This window comes from Charadrius vociferus, unplaced genomic scaffold (assembly GCF_000708025.1).
Source record: "Charadrius vociferus isolate BGI_N301 unplaced genomic scaffold, ASM70802v2 scaffold722, whole genome shotgun sequence".
NCBI lineage: Eukaryota > Metazoa > Chordata > Aves > Charadriiformes > Charadriidae > Charadrius > Charadrius vociferus.
Window position 1 is genome coordinate 785061 of NW_009647220.1, and position 24901 is coordinate 809961.

General features: G+C 37.3%; 1 protein-coding gene across 1 annotated transcript in view; it reads left to right on the top strand.

Moving 5' to 3' along the window:
• Positions 1-24901, top strand: part of NEK11 (NIMA-related kinase 11) — a 100529-nt gene that overhangs the window by 9641 nt on the left and 65987 nt on the right. The window contains exons 2-5 of the mRNA XM_009879597.1: positions 9063-9228; positions 14816-14934; positions 20978-21042; positions 21559-21685. Of these exons, the coding sequence (XP_009877899.1) occupies positions 9063-9228; positions 14816-14934; positions 20978-21042; positions 21559-21685 (477 nt within the window). The remainder of the gene's footprint in view (positions 1-9062; positions 9229-14815; positions 14935-20977; positions 21043-21558; positions 21686-24901) is intronic.

Sequence of the window (24901 nt, forward strand, 5' to 3'; positions counted from 1 at the left end):
AAACTGCTGCAGTGAGTAGAATAAATTCTGGATTTGCTGGACAGTCAGTGTATTTTTCCTTCTTTTTTGTCTGGTTTTGGTTTTTGGTTTTTTTGGTTGCGCTTATGTGACACATTAGTAAATAAAATTCCTAGTTCACTGTTTCTCTTACATGCATGGTGTGCCCTTCATGTGTTCTAAAATAACTTTTCAATGTTGCTGGGTGGTTGCTTCATTTTTTAATTGCCCATGTTTCACTCATTGCTAAGACCACAGTATCATACTCAGGAGAGCTAGAAAGTATTAAAAGATTTTTATCTAACAATAGATGGTATACACAATTCATTTCCTCAGCATTGCTTGATTCCCTTTGCCTTTGATTGTCGACTATTTAGGAATATGCTTTTGTAAATCTATAAACTGTCCTTTTATCTCTATCTAACCTTCCCCCCCCGCCCCGTCTTTTTTTGTACCATAGATAATTCGATGCATATCAGAAATAAACATTGAAGGAGATGCCTGCTGGAAAGAGACGTGTACGAAGAGTGATTTTTCTCATTAAAGTTGCAGCAATTAGTGTTTAAATTGCTTGTGGGAATTAGTTCCACTGAAGGGACAATACTGTTGACATAAATATCCTTGCAACATTGAAAGGAACATAATTCTGCTTACAAATATATTTACATTCAGGAAAGAACCAATTATATTTTACATGGGGATATGTTTCAGTTGAATTTCTATAGAATGCATTCTTACAGCGATTATTAGTGTGTTTGGTTTCCCTTCACAACTTCCTGTTCTTCAAAATAGTCTATTTTCTGTAAACTGATTCATATAGATCAGGTGATAGGAGGGTCTGTCTTCAAAATTTCTAATTGAAACTAAGTTCAAAATTTAAGCTAATTCATATGCAAGGAGAATTCTTTTTGGCAGATGCTGTAGCCCAAGTCTGCAAGTTGAAGAAATGTAACATGGCAATTGTGAGATGTTTTAAAGTTTTATAATGCTTGAAAACAAAATGCTGCATCCAAGCTTTAGTTCTCTAATGGTATCTCCTTTTTCTGAAAGGGAACGTTAATTAGCAGAGAGCAGTTAATAGTTAAATGTATCAGGTATGTGTAATGAAATTGGCTGGTTTAGATGATTTGATGTTTGATGGAATTAAGTCTTTAAAGATACCGAGGAAAAACAAATTATTTAGTCCTTGTCACATTTGTCTCTCAAATTCCATTCAGGTTAGTGGCAGCATGACATTTAATTACATTCTTAAACAAGACTAGGGTGTAGAAAAAAGGACGAATGAACAGTAGGTGGTGATAATGCAACATGTAGAGCTAAAGTATTGCTAAAAAAAAAGTACATTCACAGGTATTTAGGCTGTACCCCGTATTAATTTTTAATAATTTTCCTGAGTAGACACAAATTTCTTCAGTTCAATCACAGTCTATTAGTATTTGATTTAGAGCTGAAACATATGAATAGACTATAAATGTAATTACATTTTATTTTTTCATTTCTATCAAGGAAAAAAATTTGGGTTTCAAAAACATGGTTTTAGAGGAAAATTCTTCCTTTATTAATCAATGTCCACTTCTATTTTGTAATTTTTAATCAATGTAGATGACAAGCCAAAATGTCCCAAAGAATTATTCAAAATAAAGACATCTGAATTTCTAAATAAATAATATTAATGGATTCTTTTGTGCAGCAATAATATGGCTTGCTCAATTCTGTGGAAGATAACACAAGTACTCTGCTTTTCTTTATAATTATTGATTTCTTTCCAAGATTGGCACATATGGTTGACCAAAAATAATTTGAAGTATGCCCCTTTGTATATATGAGATTTTGTTCAGTGCAGAAGAAAATGATATAAACTGTATACCCTGGAGCTAATTTATTTCAACAGTGTTCTCTTTGATCTTGTCCCAAAATATATATATTTTCATTTTTTTTTGACACTAATTAGGAACTGTTAATTTTCAAATAACCATAAACTGTTTACATCATGAGCTGAACTGTTCAGTGTTAGTGCATGTGTTAGAGCATTCGAAAATTAGGCATCTCAAAAAATGTTTGTAGGTGCTGTAATTGTGACTTGCTGATGGAAATGAAAAGTGAATCATCCATTTACCTTGTAAATTTATGAAATCTCATCACCATTCAAAGATTAAGCGCTGTTACATTCTATAAAGTGCTTATTTAGAAAATGAAATGGTATTTAATCCACCTATGGATATTACAGTGCTCATATAATGATTGAAGTCTTAGCGGTTAACTCGGGGATTATCACAGAATCATAGAATCATTTAGGTTGGAAAATACCTTTAAGATCATCGAATCTGACTGTTAACCTAACCCTGCCAAGCCCACCACTAAACCATGTGCCTAAGCACCACATCTACACGCCTTTGAAATAACTGCAGGTATGGTGACTCAACCACTTCCCTGGGCAGCCTGTTCCAATGCTTCACATCCCTTTCGGTCAAGAAATTTTTGCTTAAATAGCCAATCTAAACCTCCCCTGGTGCAACTTGTGGCTGGTTGCTCTTGTCCTATCGCTTCTTACTTGGGAGAAGAGACAGACCCCCACCTCGCTACAACCTCCTTTCAGGTAGTTGTGGAGAGTGATAAGGTCTCCCCTCAGCCTCCTTTTCTCCAGGCTAAACAACCCCAGTTCCTTCAGTCGTTCCTTATAGAACTTGTTCTCTAGGTCCTTCACCAGCTTCGTTGCCCTTCCTTTGGACACGCCAATGTCTTTCTTATAGTGAGGGGCCCAAAACTGAACACAGTACTCAAGGTGTGGCCTCACCAGTGCCGAGGACAGCGGGACAATTACTTCCCTAGTCCTGCTGGCCACACTGTTTCTGATACAAACCAAGATGCTGTTGGCCTTCTTGGCCACTTGGGCACGCTGCTGGCTCATATTCACCCAGCTGTCGACCAACACCCCAGGTCCTTTTCTGCCAGGCACCTTTCCAGCCACTCTTCCCCAGGCCTGTAGCACTGCATGGGGTTGTTGTGACCCAAGTATAGGTCACCCAGAACTCGGCCTTGTTGAACTTCGTACCATTGGCCTCAGCCCATCAGTCCAGCCTGTCCAGATCCCTCTGTAGAGCCTTCCTACCCTCAAACACATCAATGCTCCCACCCAACTTGGTGTTGTCTACAAACGTTTGGGCTAGATGTTTATGAATGTTTGTGATCAGCATGAACAGGCTATTTTGGAGAACAGTAAAAAAGAATCATTGACAGTTCTCATGGCTTTACTAATAAATCAGTAGTGTTCATAGGAATGACAAAAGAACCCCAGCATTTGATTTAAGGTATAGTGGAGAAATACTTAGGTTTGAAATGGGTTTATGTCTCGAGTAATAAATCAGTAACGGCCATGGGAATGGTAAAAGGAGCCCAACATTTAATTTAAGAGGTTGTGTAGTAATACTTAGGATTGAATGTTTTGACTAATGGATAAACATATATATGTAAGTAGGTATAGCAAACAGCACTCGTTCTTTTTTCATTGGAAGCATGGTAATCTTCTTGATTTTTCCCCAGAAATCAAGTGCTCTTAATTTACTGTGAGTGATTCTTTCTTTAACTAAAACTAAGTATTTGTTCTAGGTAAGACTGATTTGTGTATGTGGACTTTTTGCATTTTATGGTCTCACCAGCTCCTTTTTTCCCCTATCAGATGAATGAATGTCTTTAAACTATCAGAGCATGCAGATACTGGTGCTCCAAATATAATGGATAAAATGTAAAAAATTATTATTTAAATTTTTCATACGAAGCTGTAGACTGCAGGAAAACCAGTCACTGACACCAAGTAGAGAAACCTGGTAAGATTATTAGTAACAGGATAGCCATATGTATGATGGGTAAGCATTAGATGAAAATTACCATGGAACTAGAAGACCAACCTAAGTGAGGCAAGTAGACTCCAGGCAATAGGGTGCTATATAAAATCAGTAAAGTTTCTCAATTGCAAATAAAAGCTGGATGTGCAAAAGTGCAAACATGGGAGGTCTGAAAGAAAATGTGAGGAAACCATAACGCCTGACAGAGGGCAAGTAACTTTACATGAGGAATACCTCGTGTACAGTGGAGTGTCAAAGGGAATCTGTAATATCTGCATGTAAATTGTACAGAAAGGACTGTTAAAGTTGGGGACAGGCAGGGCTATCTATCAAAAATCAGATTCCAATAATATATTTTCAGCATGGAAGCTATCAACAGAAATCTATAATTAATTATGATTTTAGAACTACACTGTCGGTTGTAACGTGTAAATCTCATCAACCATGTGATACTCTAGAAAGAAAGTGTCTGTGAGAAGCAGTAATGATGGGTGACTTCATCTCGTCTGTATGCAGATGGTGTCCTTGTTACTGAATTTCCCAAATGAACAGTTTTAATACGGTGGAAGCTGTTGTGCAGACAGGAGTTGTGCATGAGGGCTGTTGCCTGTTCATCACTTTGGTCCCCATTTGTAGTATCTTACCTTCTCTGTTTGCCGTTTGATAAATAGAATTTAAGACATCATTAATTAAACAGGCACTCCTTTTTTTTTATTTTATTGTTTGTGGCCAATTTCAGATCTAATTGCAAAGGAGGTGATACTTTTTTACAGAGTTGCAGGTGGTCCTTGTCTTGAGGAGTTACCAGGGTGAAGAAGTAGTCCTACAAAGGTCAGAGTGGATGGAAATACAGTATATGCAGTAATGGGTTATGCCACAACTCTCCATATTGAATTCAGGATGATTTGGAAGTATAAACTATATGGAATGATAAATTCCCAGCTTTGTACACTGATTACTTGCTAGCAGGTCTTGCTAATGTCAGGCTGCAATTAACTGAATGACTGCCTGTGTAAAATGAAGTTTCTATTTAATGAAAACCTACATATTTTTATTATATTTTCTTAGAGAACATCATCTCCATGGTAGTTTGACCTACTTATTCTTGACATTAAAGTTATATTTCTTTTACTCCATTATCAGCAAGCAAATATATCTAATCAACAATTCATGTTGCAGTTTATTCAATAAACAAAGTGCATTTTGAGAAAGACTGTCTTCTTTTAAGAATTGCATCTGATCCAATAAACCAAATTATGTAATAATAAAGTATGTCATCAATGTAAACAAATACCAGATGGGTTGTAAAATATTTAATTTTAGATCAGTGCAAATAGACTGAGATAAACACTGCTGTGGCATATTGTCAGTCACTAGTAAAGCTTAAAAAGGATTCTCCCTGGGTGTCCATATCCTGGAGGGTTCCACCTTCATGCTTGTTTTTCTCTTGTTTTAAGTCTTGCTCCATTTATCCCCATTTGCTCCACATTATTGCACTTTCAGACAGAGAGTGCTGGCCTGGCTGCGTTTCAAAGCATGACAACGCAAGCCAGCAAGGTTTTGCTGATGGAAACCAGAAGGTGTTCCTGGGGAAGGTCTGCCGAGGCACGGGCACCACAGAGGCAGGGCAGCTGCTTTCTGTATTGTGGGGAGTGGGCTTGTCTTTCATGTTATTTTCCCACCCTGGGGGGGTGGTGGATGCTGTTACCTGTACCAGACCCAGCTTCCTCCAGGATGGATGTAAATAGTGACAGCTGGTGCTTATTACTCTTAAGATGTGAATACATTCACTATGAGGCTCTTTCACTTGTGGTCAGTTCAAGATCAAGTTCAAAGTGTCTTTGTGCTATTGAATTGCAAGGCTAGGGTTCTTTTTTCCGCACAGTTTAAATCTTTTGTTCTGTATTTAAGTTTAAGATACTTGCTAGCACTTGAATAACAAAGTTTTTTAGTTGTGTGGTCACTGACATTTTATCTTATCTTTAAGGACACGGTTTAGTGGTGGACTTGGCAGTGCTAGGTTTGCGGTTGGTCTTGGTCATATTAAAGGTCTTTTCCAACCTAAATGATTCTATGATTCTATGACCTGCTTATGTGCCTGTATTCTAAATTAAGTGGAATTTATAATAATGAATAAATTTAAATTATAGAAACATAGAATGGTTAGAGTTGGAAGGGACCCTGAAGATCATCTAGTTCCAACCCCCCTGCCATGGGCAGGGACACCTTCCACTAGACCAGGTTGCTTAAAGCCCCATCCAGCCTGGCCTTGAACACCTCCAGGGATGGGGCAGCCACAACTTTTCTGGACAACCTGTTCCTGTGTCTTGCCACAGGAAGTGAATTATTGAGTAAAGAATTAGTATATATCTTTTAGCATTATATCAAAAGGGGTAGTTTTAAGTATTGTATTTGGAGGGCATCAGCATTTTAGTGTTTTTACTGGTTTGTCTGTATGTGCCACCTAAAGCTATAATTTCTTAATTCATGCAAATAGTTTTGGACCTTTGAAGTCCTACTTAATACTTGAGCCTATGTGGCAGAAAATATAGGGCCAGGTTTTATGAAAAAACTTGACTTTCAGACAGGCCTCTATACTCCAGATGGAGTCTTGACAAAATCTAAACAGGAAAGTCTATTATCCATGATAAATGTTTATGCTTCAAAACGTTTGTTTAAAATACTTCCTGTTACCTAACTGTATGTTTCTAAACTGTTCAATTCATGCAGATTTTCAGCAGATTATACACAAGTACAATGACTGAATTATAAGCAGTGATAACTTTTTATTATAAGCCAACTTTAAAATGCAGGTTGGATCATATAAACAGGAACACTTTGTCTCCTTCAAAGTGTAGAACTGGATTCTCTTGGTAGAGGGGAAATGCAGTCAGGATTGTTTAGCTAAGAAAAGTTTGTTGTTTTCATATGATTAGTAACCTTTTTTTTTTTTTTTGATAGACAGAAAGACTATCAGAAAGACTATTATGAATCTATCAGCCTGTTTGACATCACCAGGGATGCCAAATTTGAGTTATCTTGGGGGTCCTGTGAATCACAGAAAGTGCCAATTTTAGCTGCCTGTTACCGTAGAAGTTATCTGTTTAAATACTGAAATGGGTAGAGTAAATTTAAGCACTCTTTAAGTGCTTTATATATTGAAAAGTATAGTTCATTTACACAGAAGAAATTCTAACTGGAGACTTCTAGCTTTTTTTTTTTTTTTCTTCTACATTTATCAGAAAAGAGCTACTTTAGATCTGGAGACTATCTTCATTTTCTCTGTGAGATTTCTGAGAGCCTAACATAACTTCTTTGTCAATACTTAATCAATGTAGAGTTTTTTAAATTTTTATTTTTAATTTTTAAGCATGTTTACTAAAGCAGACAACAAAAGCTTTTCAGAAAGTATAAAGTCCGGTTGTCATCTTAAACTCAGTAAAATCAAACCTTATCTACGTACAGAAACAGTACACACATATACCAGTGGGACACAGGTATGCTTAGTGTCAATTGCATCACAAAAGTTTTCTTTCTCAACACAAGTGACTTCCAGTTCTGGGTATGAACTAGCATTGTGTTGCAGAAAACCAATACCTTATTTACAAAAGTGTATTTTCCTGATTTGTTCTTCTGGGAATGAATTTTAGTAAGAAAAACACCTGTCGTCTTGTCTGACAGCTGATGACAACACCAGAATCACTGAGTGGCTAAGATGAAAAGCTATCCTACGCATCAACACATCAGGCTTTTATTGCTGTCTTGGGTATACAAGAAACTTGTATTAAGTGGTGTTTAATAAGAACTCATTCTGTTTGTCAGTTCTGTGACATGATCTATATGAAGGAAGGAATAATGTCCCTGTGTCAGCTGAAGATTAGAAGATTGCAGCAGGTATTACCTGTCTTCGTAGCATGAAGCTTGTCTGTAGAGATGCAGACAAATCAAATGGCATGGTTTTTTTTCATCACACTGCCAGATGGGGATTAGGCAAGTTTATGTAAAAATTCATGCATTGTTAGTCAGAAGCTGATGGTTGAGAATTAGGAAGAAATTTTCTTATGAAGAAATACAGCTTCTTTCCTTAGATCAAGAGAATTACTGGGGTTTTATCGCTGTCGTCTTTAACTACTGGGACTTTACAACTGTGCAGTAATGAATGGGAAATTACTAAAAGCACCGTGAAGACATTCCTTCAGTGTGGAACTTCCTTTCCATGTATTCTAAAGTTATTGGGAGTTCATCACTTCGTTTCAGTAAAATACCATTATATTCTTTAATAGTCTCAAATGGCTCCTTCAGACATAGACCAATGATCCATTGGCTAGTAAAGCAGATGGAAATGGCATGCTTTTGTGTGATGTATGCCTTTTTAATATGTTTCATTAGGAAGATCCCAGCAAAACATGCTTCCTCATAGTGCCATTCAGTAAGAGTTTTTTTCCAGGACAAGTTAACAGTAAAATCCCCAACTCCAGGTACTGTATAGAGCTAAGTCTGAACCAGAATTTCTTCTATGGCATGTTGAAGTTGAAGAGTATGAAAAATCCCTTTATTTTTTTTCAGCCTTAAGGGTTTTAAGGCCTCCTAAAACAAATGTTAAACACTGAAATTTATAGTTATTTGAACCAGTAGAATTAGGTTTCAGCCACTAATCCAGATTTGTACTTTCTGCTTAGGTGTTCAGGTGAAGGGCAGGCTGAGCTTTAGAAAAAAAATAGGCGTCCTGATTTTACCACCAGAAAACAGTCACAGAAATACTAACCTCTCTGTGGTTTTTCTCATGCCTCCATGGAGAGACTTTGGCAGAAGCAGCAAAACCAGTTTCCTGCTACTCCTTATTTCATGTGTGAATCTTGAGCATATGCTCTGAGTGGGTTTGAAATCACTGAGATTAGATTTTTTATTTATGTTTATCATTATGCATTAATCCATAGCACTGAAAACAAGTAATGAAGAAAACAGTGCAGTAGGGAGATAGTGGGAAAAATACTTCAAAAGAATATTTTTTTAAATGCTGCATAATCGCCACGGTGACTAGGGTTTTTATTTGTATTTTAATGCGTTCTCTTTGTTTACCCATATTTGTCTCATCATGTCATGTTGCCAAATACTTGGCTAATGTTATTATTTTGCATTTACAGAAATTATGATGGGGTTTTGAGCATTATGTGATTTTCTATTTTTCTGTTTTTAATATAAAGATTTCTTGTTTTCCTCTAGAAAGGTTCTAAAGAAAATCTCTGTTGGAGACCTAAAGCCTAATGAAACAGTTGAAGCAAATCTGGAAGCACAACTACTCTCCACATTAAACCATCCAGCCATTGTTAAATTTTATGCAAGCTTTGTGGAGCGAGATAGTTTCTGCATTATCACTGAATACTGCGAGGTGAGACTTGTAAATTACTTTGAAGAAATTTGACAGAATGTGTGTGTTAAAATAGGGTCTTAAAAGAAACATAGCCCAGTTTCTCTAATGTTTTCATTTGAATTTTACTCTTATTTCTTACTTGTGGTATCACCTTCTACTTGTTAGGCATATTTCAAATAAGCAATATTACCTGCTCAATGAGACTCGTAGCTCACAGACAGACAAACCGGAGAAGCTCAAGCCTGATGATATGGATGATGAGTTTGGTAGCAGCATTGGCTTTATGAAGTGGAGAATAATGTGAGTCAAAGACCAAAGTTCAGAGGATACAAAAATTATTAAAGCAGGATTTACTACTGTATAGTTACCAGTTTCTTTTACCCCAGCATTTGGTTCAAAAACATATTGATGCAATCTGTTTTAAGGCTTTAAAATAAGAATTTATACATATTTAATCCAGCTTTTTAAAAGTTTATATAAAACAAGTGCCTACTTTGTCTTAAATATAGATGTGCTCTTTTAAAAAATATAATCTGTTATATTTTATATATATATATATGTTATATATATGCAGTGATCTTTTCATGAAACTGTGAAGCAGACTATTCAGTTGTGCTATGCTAGACATTTGAAATGCTTTGGAAGCTAATGACCCTGGACTACTGGGTTATCTGTCCACCAATCAGACTTGTATTTAACTAATCACATTTCTTCAAGCATTCAGCTTTGGTGTGAGTAATTAAAGAAGTACTATTCCTGCCAGTCATTCCTTCCTTAGAAGCTTTCTTTGATGACAGTTAAATGCCTATTTATTGCTGGGATATTTTAAAATTAAATCTGAAATGTTCAATTTTGTTACATAATCTGAATGTTTAACACCCACACAGAAGCTCTTTGAGTCATTCCCTGAATGCCTGACAGCTGAGGCTTGATGGAAATTTGGTTTTGCCAACTCTCTGTGGAAATCCAGAGCTCAGAACTGAAGGATTATTCTAACTGCCCAGATATTCCTATGCACTGATTCATTTTCTCTCTACCAGTAGTAGAAAGTGGCCCAACACCAGATCAATTAAACCTATAGGAATAAAGGATCCGCTTTCAGGAGCATTATAGAGCTGGACTGTGGCTTTTTTGCACTGATTTTTAGCCCAAATAAAGTTGCATGATAAAGTTCCAGATAAAGTCTGGAATAATTGCATGATAGCAATCACCATAGTAATCACAAGCTGCTGCAGCAGGACCCCTTGGAATTTTTTTTTATTTAAGCAATGTAAACTACCCTGCATGAAAAGTTTTGGTGTGGAGTTACCCTGGGATTTGGGGGTCATATACTCAAACACATGAGAATGTATTAGAGCAAGGCAAATGATGGAGGAGGAAATGGATGCATTGGCTATACAGCTGAATCTTTTCTGTTTTGAATCTGCTAGGTCAGGCCAGAATGACAGTGTGCCCACTAGGATGTGCTTATGACTTTTTCCAAAAGGACACACTATGTAGTATCATTGCATTTAAGCAATTATGAGGTATTTAATTGAGTGTTCTGGCGAGGAAAGTACAAAGCAAGGTTTCACATAGTGCTATAGAGTTTCTTTTCTATTTTAGTTGGAGTATCTCCAGAAGGTGTACTTTTGAATTTACTTATCTATAACCTGCCTTTGTATGTAGTGGGATTTGAATCCTTTTACCTAAAAAATACCTGTTTAAATTGTACATAAATTGATAATGAGACAAATGTATTGCTACCTGATCCTTGTTTGGAAGTCTAGTACATTCAATTTCTTATGCATAGAATAATTACCAGATTGGCAGTAATTGGTACTCTTGGGCAGACTCAAAACAAAGAATAAACATTAAGTTGGCATGGAAACAGAACTTTCTGAGCCTTATTCTCTTTCCTCCAAAGTACTGTGACTTATTCATTAGCCATAGCGCTTTGTTCATTCTTGCATGAATAACACTGAGTGAGCCTCCAATGCAGCTGCCCTGTGTATACCTGTCCTGTGAACAAAAGACAACATTGGTCTCCGTTGCTCAGCTCAATGTGTTTTATTATAACCGAATTCACTCAAAATTATAGAAACGTATATGTGTTCTGTTTTGATCTTCTTGTTGAACTTCTTTGGCAGTTTTCCTGAATCAAAGGCTTGTCAGACAAGCCAGATTTCAAACAAAAATGCCTTCATGAACTTTGGATTTCATTTTGTAACACAAATTGGACTTCAATAAAATACAGTTTTTACAAAGTAGTTACTTTAAAAGTTACATAATTTTAATACATCATAAACCGGAACTAGTTGTATTTTCCCCCAGTTATTTCTGTCTCTTCACTGTGGTCTCAGCTGTGATGTAAGTATACATACGCTAAGGAAATCTGAGCAAAAGGAATAACTAAAGCAATCAGTGCCTGTTCACATTATCAGCTCTAGATGCTAAGCTGTTCTAAATAAGTTACTGGTGTATTTGATACTTTTGACATTTAAATAAAAAATGCAGCTTGGAAATTCCCCATGTACTTAATTTGTTAAAGTCCTTATGAATTTCATTATACTGACCTTCCAAAATGCAAAATTAAGTTAACAAACTTCAGAGTTTTATGGCAGCAGTATTTCAGCAAATCTTTTATGATGTGTTTTTGTTTTCCTTTTTCAGACAATCAAGGGTAAATTAATTGTAGGACATTGAGACCAGTCTTCTCTGCTTAATACAGTCACTTGAGGGCACATGTAGTACTTTATCTGACTGCTTTTGTATTCCTTAGACCTTTTAAAGAAGTCCGCCAACTTAAGAGAGCATTTAGTAGCCTAACTCTGTAGGTCCTATGTTTCTTTTCTTTGCATTTTTCATGGCAATGTGTGATTGTGAGAGGGGACACATTGGGACAGGGAGATACGGTGACAGGAGCCTGCTGCACTTCATCTACTGTCATGTCATGGTTTGGGCGGGACTGGCCACTGAAACAAATGACAGATGCTCTTCCCCACCTGAAGGGAGAGGAAGAAGAGAGAGCAAGAGACGTAAGAGTTTAAAAGAAAACTAAACTACTTTAATGAAAATATTAATAAAATAATAAAAAGAAAATAATGAAATATATACAATATATCCAAAACCAGTATCAGGCTCCCAGGATGATGATCACGCCACTGCCAGGCATGAGGAAAGTCCCAGACTGGACTCAGTGACGGACGGGAACTGGATTCCAGATCTGGATTCGGGAATGCAGATGAACAGACAGAGTCCTCCCTGGACACTGGCCATTGAAGAAAGAGAGCTGATCCTTTGATCCCTCAGGTTTTATACTGAGCATGAGGCAGATGGGATGGAATACCCTGTTGGTCAGTTTCGGGTCACCTGTCCTGTCTGTTCTTCCCCACAGGTGGGACCCTTCTACGCTTTTCTTCTTCCGACCCTCCAACATGGCAAATAGCAAGGTTAGCTGCCCTTGGGTGTTATAGCAATAAGTATAAGCAAGAGCCTCTCTGCATACCATGCCTTAGCATCAACTATAAATGTAGGTCATATAGCTCTGGAAGCGGATACTCTCTGAAAAATATGGTGTTAATTTCAGAGAGTTCAGTTAGTTAGAAGAGGCTTAGCTGAAAAGTAAGATTACTGGAAAGAAAATTGGTTCTGTTTTACCTCAAACGAGGACACCACACCTGGATAGTATATAGTCCCTTGTGGCCAGTAGCCAGCTGACACATGTTTGAGCAGCCCCTGAGTCTTGGGCTATTGCTACAGTTGGCTCTGGACAGTCTGGGACAGCCATCTGGAAAAGGCGAGTCATTGTTTTCAAGGTGTGTGAGTAGGCTCAGACACAGCCCATCTGGTTGCCATGCAGCAGGCTACCCAGCAGCACTTTTTCTTTCCTTCCTCTGCTCTGCTGCAAGCAACCAGGGGGAAGCTGTTGAACATTTGGAGTTGCAAAGGGGAAGCAGCTGCTGAGAGCTCCAAGTTCCCAGAAGAGCTTCTCTCTGGGCTGCAGCAGGGGGGCAGATGGAGAGCTGAAGCCATATTCTCTTCCCTAGTGAATGAGATGATTCAGACATTTCAATTAAAAAATTGCAGGACATTGCCAGGGAACACATTTTTGATCTGTAACAGGACATATTTTCTTTATTTTTAACACATTAATTCTTGAATATTGTAACTTAGAACCTCAGGGACCACAGAAATTACTGTAAATTCATGTCAGGACATGTACAGGACAGAAATGTATGGATCTCCAAGGACACAACCTGCTTATTTTGTAGCATCAGTACAAAGCACTGTGGTGTTGGAAGCAGAAAAACAAGAAACGCTGAAGAGATCATAAAATGTTGAGAGTCAACAGTGCAGAGAAGGGAATGGTTGATGATGGGAAATGGTGGTACAGGTACAGTTGTACAGGTTAAACTATTTTCTTGTATATGGCACATAAAACTTCTAATTTTATGCAGAACGTATAATGTAAAAGTAATGATTGATGGAGAATAAGCTGTCCTGATGTAAGGTAATTAGTCACTACAGTACAATGAGACTCACAGTCCCTTTGCTCTGGGATTAGTTAACTCAACACAGTGCTTGCCACTAATGTGCATTCTTGTAGACAAAATGCATTTATTTTATAAACTGGATAAACAACCAGCTGACAACCATCTATTTTTTAGCAAAATGAACAGTTTTCATATGTCTCCTCAAAAACTTCTTTCATCATGCTGTTGTTCAACTGATTTTTCCAAATGTCTGACTTACAGTTTTCAAGTAGTCTTTCTCTGTATATATTTTATGGTTTATTTTCATGACGCACTGTGTGTCGTATTGCTCGATTTCTAGTGTTACTTCAAGATGAATTATAGTTTTAATGAAGTATTTACAATAACACATGCTACATATTCTTGAAGCTTTAATTCTGCTCTGTTTCTGGCAAAATGAGTTTGGAAGAGGGACAAAGTATCATAATTGAAGAGACTGTATTGTAATTCTTCAGAGAACAGCATGGTTTCTTTGATGCTGACATGGTTGTTTCAGTATAATAAATGAGAGTCCCTCTTGACTGTGCAATGTTTGACTTAAGTGGAAATGCTTTTCCCAAATTTATAAACTTATTTGGACCAATCAGGGCAGATTAATTTTACTTGGTCTAGGTGTCTCCATATTAGCCTGTCAATGTAGGCTATCATCATAAACCTTTGCAGAGAAACAGCATTTCTACAGCATGGTCCATCCCTTCCTAAGGTAGACAGGTAGAGGGCAGAGATAATTGCACTATACAGGTGCCTGTTCCTTTATGTTAATTCTAAAAGGAGTTTGAGGTGACCATCTCAAAGGCACATCTCTAAAGTTGGGTGACATGAAGTGAAAACAGTTGAAAATTTTGATGATATTGTTTAACACTAAGAGAAAACTGACCTACTTTCCCTATGCAGCTTGATCTCATTTTGATCCTTAGTTGTGTATGCTTTTGGTGCTGGGATAGTTCAGAATTCATGTGTAAGCATTAATTTTACAGGCTATGTGGTAGGGAGCCTGAAGGTCTAAGAAAGTGGAGTCCTGTACTTTGAAGGAGGAGGAGACATTTTAAAAACTTACTTTAAATGTACAAATATGTTGTGATATTTTTCAGGGTGGAGATCTAGACTTTAAAATTCAAGAGTACAAAGAATCTGGGAAGATATTCACTCAAAGACAAATAATAGACTGGTTTATACAGTTGTTACTCGGAGTCAACTATATGCATGAAAGGTACAGTCATTTAATACGAGAGCCTTTAGCTTGGGATGGGAGCGACTGGACTCACTGGCTAGTTGCAGATATTCAAACAGAAATGAAACCGTATGAATTGTCGTGTATTGGTATAAAGCCTTGTTCACCAAAATGCTGTAGTATATGTTGTATACCTAAAGTGTAATCATTTATCTATCCTGCAAGAACATTTTGTATTACATCTGTTAGCAGTGCAGTGGTAGATGTCTTTCAGCATTAGATACACTTTTTCTAAGAGCCAAGTGAAAAATTTAGCACAACAGAAATAGTTCAATATTGTTAGAAGAAAGAGGATTAAAAGTTTAAAACACAGTCAGCTTTTTCAAGGGGACTCAACAAGGATCTCTCGCAGATATTTAATGTGAAAAATCCAATGTATATGCTTGGTGTACTCATGCTAAAATCAGTGGAGTTACATACATAAGTTCTTTGAAAACAGACATTACTTTTAACAGCACATCAAAGATTAACCTAAAAAATTACTGCAGGTCATCCAGACAGTGATATGTGGAGATCGCACCTGGTTTGAGCAGGGGTAGATGTAGGTGAATACCTACCTGGTCATCTCCATGGGTGTAGTTCTTGCCTGCAATGTGATTTAGGCAGGCTGACTTTGGTGATTTAAACAGTTCCCTCACCACCAGTGTACTGGACATGTGCATGACCTGTCTGGTCCCCTTCCTGCGTCATCGAGTGCTGTCACCTTTGAGGTAGGTGGGACTATTTAGCATGGTATGAGGGAGACCAAGTGCTGTGCTGAGCCAGGAGCAGAAGTCCCAACACGCTGCCACCTGCATTGAGATCTGGAGGAATAATCAAGCAAATGGGAATACCAGGCTCCTTTCCTAGCAGCTTTTCAGAAACTGTGAGCCAGTCAAAGTTAACCCAACTTTCCATCTTCTCCTTTCCTCTGTTTCCTCCCTGTTGCATTTGCCTACTGGCAGGTCTAAAATGCCACGTTAATGAACAAGACAGAGAATCCTTTCTAAAGAGCATTGTAGCCCAAAAGTCCAAGATTTTTCATCCTGCCAACCTCAACTATTTGGACTACTACTCCTATTGAGCCTCTAGAAACAAGAATATCATTGCTGCAAGGACTGTTTTAGCAGAGGCTAAGGATGTTTGTCTGTAATCACCTGCATGTTTTGGGGAGATGAGCTAATCTGCCTAAAATAATGGCCTAAATTATTAATACAGCCAGGGAGGAAGAACATGCTTATGTTTGGAGAGTAGGTTACACCCAGAATCTGGAAATGAAAATTGAGTTTTTTTCAAGCTGAATGTAAACTAGAGTCCTGCGTGAATACTCAGAAGACAAGATTATTATGCACTGGGTTGAAGGTGAAAACACCAAACTGATGTAGCTGTTTCAAATATCTTTCACAGCAGGGCTTGGGCCAAATTTGGTTACTTGAACTTGAGTTGCAACAGAGCAGTAGGTGGAGATAATCACATATCACTAAGAACAACCATTTCTGAGTTAAACTGAAGTAAAGTAGGTGGGACATATTTGACCTAAAGTAATAGATGCCTAATGAGTTTTTGCACCTACAGTGCCAGACTCTGGAGGGGAAAGGGCAGAGTGAATTGCTGTCCAGGATGCAAGAGCATTTTGGTTCCTAAATGCCAATTTATCTGGGGCTTGTACATAAAGTCCCACCCCCACAGACTGCAGTGATGGGAGCACAGGGAAGAGAGCTCTCTTGGGATGCTTTGTTCCTCAGCATTCACCTCAGGCGGAAAAGACAGATGGAAATAAAAATCCTGACCATTTAACTAAACTAGCAGTATGGGTTTGTTTTGTTTTTTGTTCTTTTTCCTTCTCAAACTCCAATTTAAGAATTTATCATTAAAAGTTTTGGTAATCTGGAAAGTCCACTTTTGGTGAAATCTTTTCTTCAGTATATGTGTTTAGAGGATGCATTGTGCAGACTAATGCAGAATAACAATAACATTGCAGTTGGACTAGATGATCATTGTAGGTCCCTTCCCACTGAACTATTCTATTGTATAAGTTATTCTTTTTATTTTTCATTTTCTATGTTTTCTCTTGCCTCTTTAATCTCCTCTTTTCCTGCATGTCCCTTTTGTCTACTCTTCTTTTCTCTCTAGTTTTCTCATCTTCTACTTGTTCTCAAACAAATCCTTAAAAAAAAAATCTTATAAATAAACTTTCTTTGGTAAATATGTATATTAAATTACTGGGATTGCTGAAAAGTACAGTTTGATTCTTCAGTGAAAGCAGCAGTTTGATTTTCCAAACAGCATTTCATTTTCTCTCTTTGAATCATAGCTATTTAATAGCACCTCTCCAGACACATACAAATGACTTCACAGTTTTATTTTTGTTTGCATTTCCTGTATTGTATTATGTATTGTGTTATTTGTCTGTATGTGCATTAGAAAATCTTTATCTTGTTAGTTTAGAGCCAGACAATAGCTTAAATGGAAAAGGTTAGGATTAAAAGAACTTAACACTACCTACAGAAGGTTATTTGATTTACTGAAACATGATAAGAACTCCCTGTTTAGGTATAGAGAAGTCGTACATGATTTCTTCTCTACTGATATGGAAAAAAGCTGTAATATATGTTTGAACTACGTTCTAATGCAAAGAAAACTTTGCCCTAGAATGAAAAGCTTGGTGGTCATTACCTGTGGGTTGGACATCCTCGTGCCATTCCTTAGAAAATCCAGCTGCTGTGGATGGGATTTTTTTATTCCAGAGCAGCAAAATTTATTATTTCTGGTTTTAGACATAGACTACTCACCTAGTTGTCCTTCTTGCACAGCTTTAGTTGAACTTCTGCACTTTTTGAAAATTCTTATGCTGGAAACTTTTTTTAAAACAGGACTTTTTCACTGCCTCAGATTGTTTTTCTTTTCCTATAGTAATAAAGATTATACAGGTTAGACATTCCTGTCTTTTACTTATGCTTTGTAAATCCCAAAGAGGGCATGAATAGCTTGTGGTCATTATGCTATGTTCTGGCTATTTTGCATAATCGGAAGGATTTTTTTATTTTAAACTTGAAAGCTAAATTATCTAGAATTAAATAGATTCAGTCCTCATCTGTCATTGATATAACCAGTGAGAGAAGTAAAGGAGAGGCAACATAGTTCAGTGGTCTTATCTAGATAGAGACAGTTAGCATGAAACCATCATCTAGTCTCTCTGGCATATTTGTAGCCCATCGCACATCAGTGCACAAAATTGATCCCACAGCAATCAGGTGATGAGGCCATTGATTCATTTAACCTCAATTTGAATGAAGATGACCATTATGTTATCCATCACTTTGCTAATCTTTATGAATAATGTGCCAACACAGAGATTTTTATAAGGATACCATTTACGCAAACAGATCTGCTGGTTTCAATCTACAGGCTAGCAGGCTTTGCCCAAGTACTTTATCTGGATTTCACGTTGTCTTCCCTAGTACAGGATTCAGACTTACCCGGAGCATCCTACTTCTCTTAATAGTTCTTCAGACAGACAAAAGAGAAATTAATTGCTGAATATTTCACAGCAGTAATCTACTTCAGCTTCAGTCAGCTTTGTTTGCTGGTATGTTGCAGAGGAAGCTTTATTCAAGCCCACTGCTCAGTGCTTTGTGCTGTTTTTTTATGACGATGAGACAGCAAGCAGGTACTCTATAGAACATATGTATGGGTCTATTTATTGCCCAAATTTGAAACTGTCCTTAGGTGTTAATTTCTACCCAAAATACCAATAACCACTTTGCTGACTGTCAAGTTAGATTAAGTTTTGCTGGAGTCCAGTTAATTCATGTTACCTTTATAGGTCTGTCTCTTGCTAGAACAAAAAGTCACGCTCTTTCTTAGACTAGATTTACAGTGCAGGCTCAATATTTATTTCTTACAAGAATTAAAGTAGCTGTTTTTGTTAAGGTTTCAGCTTGTAACTTTTATCTTCTGACATATCCTAGCAGAATAAAGTGGCTGGCATCGAGAGACATCATCATGAGAATTCCAGAGAATCATCCAAAATATTTCTTAGTCATATTAACATATAAAAGAATCTTATAATTATTGGTAAGGGAAATAATTTGCATAACATTTTCATCAATATGTTGCAAGTTTATATAAGCATTACATTTTAATTCAAACTAATGTGACCCAAATATCTTTTCTCTACCACCTTTTCAAATAATATGCTACTGAAAGCTTTCTGGGCATTTATAAATCAAGACACCTGCTATTCAAATCACAGATATCCAGGGAACTTTTAGGTTCAAAGAGTCTGTGGTTATATTTCTGTAAAGTAATTAAAAAAAAAGGAAGGTTAAAACCCACCAACACTCAAAAATAGTATGCAAGAAAAATCTAACTCAGTGAAGTCAAATTCTTGCAAAGACTTTGTGCGGTGAATGGAAAGGAAAGGCTATGAATCTAAATTAAAAGAGCAAAATTTATATAAAACTATGTGTATATGTAGGATTATGAAATAATAATGAATATCACCTTAGCTTAATTTCCTTACTGATGTAATGTATGATGAGTGTACATGTATTGATCAAAAAAGTTGCCAAATAGAGAACAAATTATTTATAGACATCAGTGAAGGCATACTGAATAAAACTTTAATTTTTCCTAATGTGCAAACCTTTCTTTCAGGACAAAACCAGGAAAGATTGCCATAAGAAGAATAAAGAACTCTTTTCTTTATGTCCTATAAAAATAGAAAAGTTTCCTTTTCATGCTCAGTCTACATGCATACTAAACCAGCTAGTGGTTATTCACATTTTTTCCCATTTGTGAATTAAGCATATTTAATTTAATTTAATAATTTTTTTCTCTTCTTGCAAAAATTATTTTCAAATGAGCTGTGGACTAAATTGCTTATTTAAATTGTACTGTAGAATATGTACTTTCTAGTCCTAATATGGAAACTATTTTGGAAAATACTTTCAGTATCTCAGTGCATAAGACTTGAATTTTGATAATGAATTTTGAGATAACACTTGAGGATTGCTCAACAACAATTGGAATCTGTTACTATATTTCATTTTCTTGCCCATATCTCAAGAGTCTTAGAACCTCTGTTTCTTTCCTAATCTCTTCTGAGTGGCTGAACAACTACAGTGTTTGTATTAGCAAATACAGTTTCTGTAGCCCATATGTACCAAACGCTGTTCTAACCTCCTCCTGAGCAGAGCTGATAACTAATACAGTGTGTTATCAAGCTATAAGAAATTTAAAAGTGAATGACTTCTACTTTAGTTGAGGTTGCAGGGAACCCTTTTGGAAGAGTTATTAGCAACATGTTTTATATACTGTAGAGATATTTTATTTTCCTAAGAGGATGGAGAATTACTGTAACACATTAAGATTTCAAGGAATTGAGAAGATGCTCTTCGTCCCTGTATGGTGTGTAGCTTATGATGATGTTTCAGTCTTTGATGCAAAATAAGTCTGTAAAAGCTAGTTGTTCTTTTTCCTTTCCTTTTGATCTCCCTCTTTGTGAAGTTCTTTTATCTTTCACACCATTACTGTAAAAATTTTAACTACTAGCCTAGTCTATGTACATATTTGTCTTTCAAGTAATACATTTTCTCTGAAGGAGAGTTCCCTGAGCTTTGAGAATCTCCTATTGCTGTTTTTCTCATCTGTTATTCTATTGTGAGACATCTCATTCTTCTGGCAGAAAATAAGACGTAATGCTTTTAAGAAGAACCAGGTAGGAAGACTTGCCTTTCTCCCTTCCTCTGCAGCTCATGTTAAGCCTGTATCTGTATTCTCAAGCTGGGATCCCTGGGTGCATTTTTGTTATCCTGGCTGCTTAAGCTCTTATCTTTCATGTGGGTGTCAATGAATGCACCTCTGTGTTTACGTGAAGCTCCTTAACGCTGTCACCTGTGCATTGTCACTTACAGTGTTAGACTGTAGCAGTGGTGGGCTGGCTTTCCTAACAATGAATAGATATAAATACTTGGGATACTTGATACGTGACTGTGGATGCTTCAAGTTGGATGAGGTTGAATTTCCTTTTATATTCCAGGCAAATACTTCACAGAGATTTGAAAGCCAAGAATATATTTTTGAAAAATAATCTTCTTAAAATTGGTGAGATTTCCATACTTTTTAAAGATGTATTTTAGTATGACAGAACAGTCCAGCAGACATTTTGTCACTAAGGACATTTAAATAAAGTCATGTCTGATACAGCATTTTGATTTGGGGTCAAACATTTATTTGACAGTCAGACACAGGAGTAGGGGCCTGAGAAACAATAAAATCTCCAGCCTTGAGGGTGCTCCAAGCTTGGCTGGACCTGGACCTGAGCAGCCTCATGTGACTCTGAAATTGGCCTTGCTTTGAGCCAGGATTTTGAATCAGATGAACTTGTGAGGCCTCTTCAAACCTACATCATTCTATAGTTTCATGATTTTCTAGTGTTTTTATTTTGCAGCATTACAGAAAAAAAAATAATCCGTATTTTAAAATTCTGGCAGGTTTTTTTTTTGGGGGGGGTGTACAGTCATTGCATCATGTCAAACAAAATTCCAAAGAGTTTGTATGAATAGATACAGGCTTATGGAATTTATATGAGTAGATTATTGTTTCTGCTGTTACTTTTAGGGGACTTTGGAGTTTCTCGTCTTCTGATGGGTTCGTGTGATCTGGCAACTACATTTACTGGGACACCATACTACATGAGTCCAGAGGCACTGAAGCACCAGGGATATAACACAAAATCTGACATTTGGTGAGTAGTCAACATGCTATTTCCATTGGACTAGGCATTTATTTTCTAGGTCACTATTTGACTTTATTTAGGAACTGCTTTTTTAAAAAAAATGGCTCCCTCAATAGGGTGCTTGCACTTCTCCACTTAAATCATTCCAGGACATTTGAGTCATATGTTACAATTGGAAGGCTTACTCTTTGTTTTAAGAAGCATGTAGTTTACTCTTATTCTGGGCTATCTGGGACTTCAAAGTAGAGTAAGATTCAGGTCCAGTCTCTGCCATGACACAGGATGATTGTAGACAAAGTTCAAATTTTGCTAGGAAGGGGGAAATCTTTTTCTTTCTCATATTGAGAAAGATGAAGGGAAAGAAGCAACTTTCTGTGAAACTTCCAAGTGGATGAGGAAAGAGAGATTCCTGACTGAGAGGGAAGCAGAAGGACCTTCTTAGCAACTGAATTGAAAAACATTGGCAAATACAAAAGGAAAGAAGGTACTTGGAAGGGGAGCTGAAAATGAGAACAACTGGAGTGTTAGGACAGAGGCAAAAAGGTACTCTGTTTTATGAAAGGCTCAAAGGTAGAAAGAAAAGTGCGAGTTCTACACTTGGCACAAATTCTTGAGATCAAGACTTCTGAGGTGACGATTAAAGAATCAAGTTAAGAACCTGAGACTTTAGGAAACCTTTAGATGTGCAGGTATTCTGGCAAGCTAAGATGAAGAATGATTTTTTGGAATGGGGAAAATATCTGCCTTATTTATATGTGTGTCTTAAAACATCTCATTGTGTTTTAAGATGATGGTTAAAACTATTGTGTTTTTTAAATTCTGTTATAGTATTTTTTTATAAAACATGCTTTGTTTCTTCTGTTAAGAGGTGTTTGTTTCTGTAGGTATGCTAATCTGAAGGTTTCTTTTTTATGAATATTTCAAATCAGGAAATTTCCTTCGTAAAACATTTGACCACTGGAATGTAGTTTGTTTACTTGATAATTTACTCTAACTTCTGCTCAATTCTGCCTTTTCAAAATGTATTTATGACTGCAAGATATAATTCTAAAAGTTGAAAACAGTCACCTGTACTTTCATCTTGTAGCAACCATTTTTCACAGTTAACTTGTTTAATACAGTCAACGGATGTGTCAGGAATCTCATCTCACGGTCTATGTAGCTGAACTGAAATGGATTTGAAGTCAGATTCTCTTGTTCATCTGTATCAAAACAAATATCAGTTAATACATGTAGTCAATAAAAATATATTAAGAGGAGATTTCAAAAGACGTCAAAACAAGTAAACACAGAAGAAAACCTGCCTTTTGTGCTCTACTACTGTAAAGAATAATTTCTTTTACTGCAGTTGAAATAGAATGTAAAATATGTTTAAGTTCTATTTGTTGCTACAAGTGTCAATCCACATGTCATTGAAGTTGTATAGAATAAATGAAAGCAGAATTTTGCCCAGTATATTTATAGATGATGTGTTGATCACCCTTTCTAAATTTACAAAATGGCAGAAATGTCCCTGCACTCCCATCCGCCCCTGCAACAACTCACTAGCTATTACCTTTCTGCTACACCTTATGCATTTTGTAATCTTTCCAAAGCAGTAGCCAGAGCACTCATCCGGGGGTGGAACTGCCTTCAGTAGGAGCTTCTTGGCCCTCACTGTATGGACACTAAGGAGAGGTGTGCCCTGACTCACTAGACCCTTAGCCCCCAAAGAACTTCTCCTTCTGAGCCAAGAAACTCTCTTTTCATCAGGACTTGTCAACTACCATGACTCACACACTTGGTTGATACATTGGTCATTTAAGCTCTTCATTTAATATTTTAATAATGATTCTGTTTGATTTTTGTTTTGCATTTGCCCCATTTAACAGGGGCTGAAACATGAGAGGTCCCTGAGCAACCAGGGGAACCTGCCTTGGAGGCTCCAGGTGAGGTGAAATCCTTCTGCCGCTTTGCAGGAAGTTCAGTTGCTCATAAAGAAGTTGCCCAAGTCTTTTATGAGTGCCTGAAGGGACGTTGTCTCTTCAGGCTTGTCCTTCTGATCTCTAGGAAGACTTAAAATATTGCACACAAAAATTCAGAATAACAAGTGTTCCCATATTAAATGTAAGAAAATATAAAATATCTTCTACAAAATGCAGTTATTGCTATCTCACTATGTTATCAAGGTCCTCTCAGTGTTCAGCCCACTTAATCATTGTTCATTGGGAAGACCTTAATTTGCGCTGTTAATGATGTGCTCTAAAGAGACATTGTGCTTTTCAGGTTCACTGAAATGTTCTGCTACTGGCTCTTCAAAACTGGCTTGAATATTAACAGTGCAGCAGCTGGTACAAGAAGTATTGTCCTTTGTAACCCAAGGTCAATAGATGGGAAAAAGCCTCAAGTTTTACAGTTTTTACATACAGAAGTTCTGTGATTTGGCTAAAAGAAGCTGCAGCATTTATGTTTGTTCTCAGTTAAAATTTCAGGGCTGGAGTTCTTTGCTATTCCATGCCTTATGCCGAATCTTAATTCACAGGAGGCAAATTAAAATTGCCATCCATGTTTTCCTTACCAACACTGAGCCTGGACTGACTAGGCAATAAGTGAAAGCCTTTGGAGATGACACAGTCTAGGGCTTCCTCCTTTCTGGGAGAGGAGCTTCCTCGGGGAGGTGGTTGCAGTTCAGGAGTTCACCAACCTCCCTGCCTGTTGATGCTTCCCCTAACGAGCCGGCAGAGGAGAAGAGTCACTGCAGCGCCGGCAGTGAGCTGAGACAGTGACTAGTTCAAGAGGCCATGACGAGTGGAGGACTAGCAAGTGATGTGTGTGCAGACATTTGGCAGTTGGGGCTCACTTTTACGTAATCACAGTGTGACCCAGAGGCACTGCTGTGCCAGGGCCCTGGTGACCCTTCCTGGCCTCATGTACCGCGTGGTGGGACCGGTGCTTGTGCTGGGGTTTGGCTGGCATTCCCCTACCACCTGCACAATGGCATTGCATTCATGTGTCAGGCAAAGTGAAGGCTGTATGTGTCACTTTAAGGCATTTCTTGTGGTCAGGAAAGGTGAAGTCATATGGTGGTCCCTGGTGGTGTGAGGGACCAAAGTTAGGGTTTCTGGTCTGAATCAGACAGAGCAGAGACCTTGGTCTGAACCACTGGTAACCAGGAGGAGCAGCTGGGTTATTTTCAAGCCCTTCCAGTTAGAAGTTTCATCAAACCTCTGTGTCTGACAAAGCCAC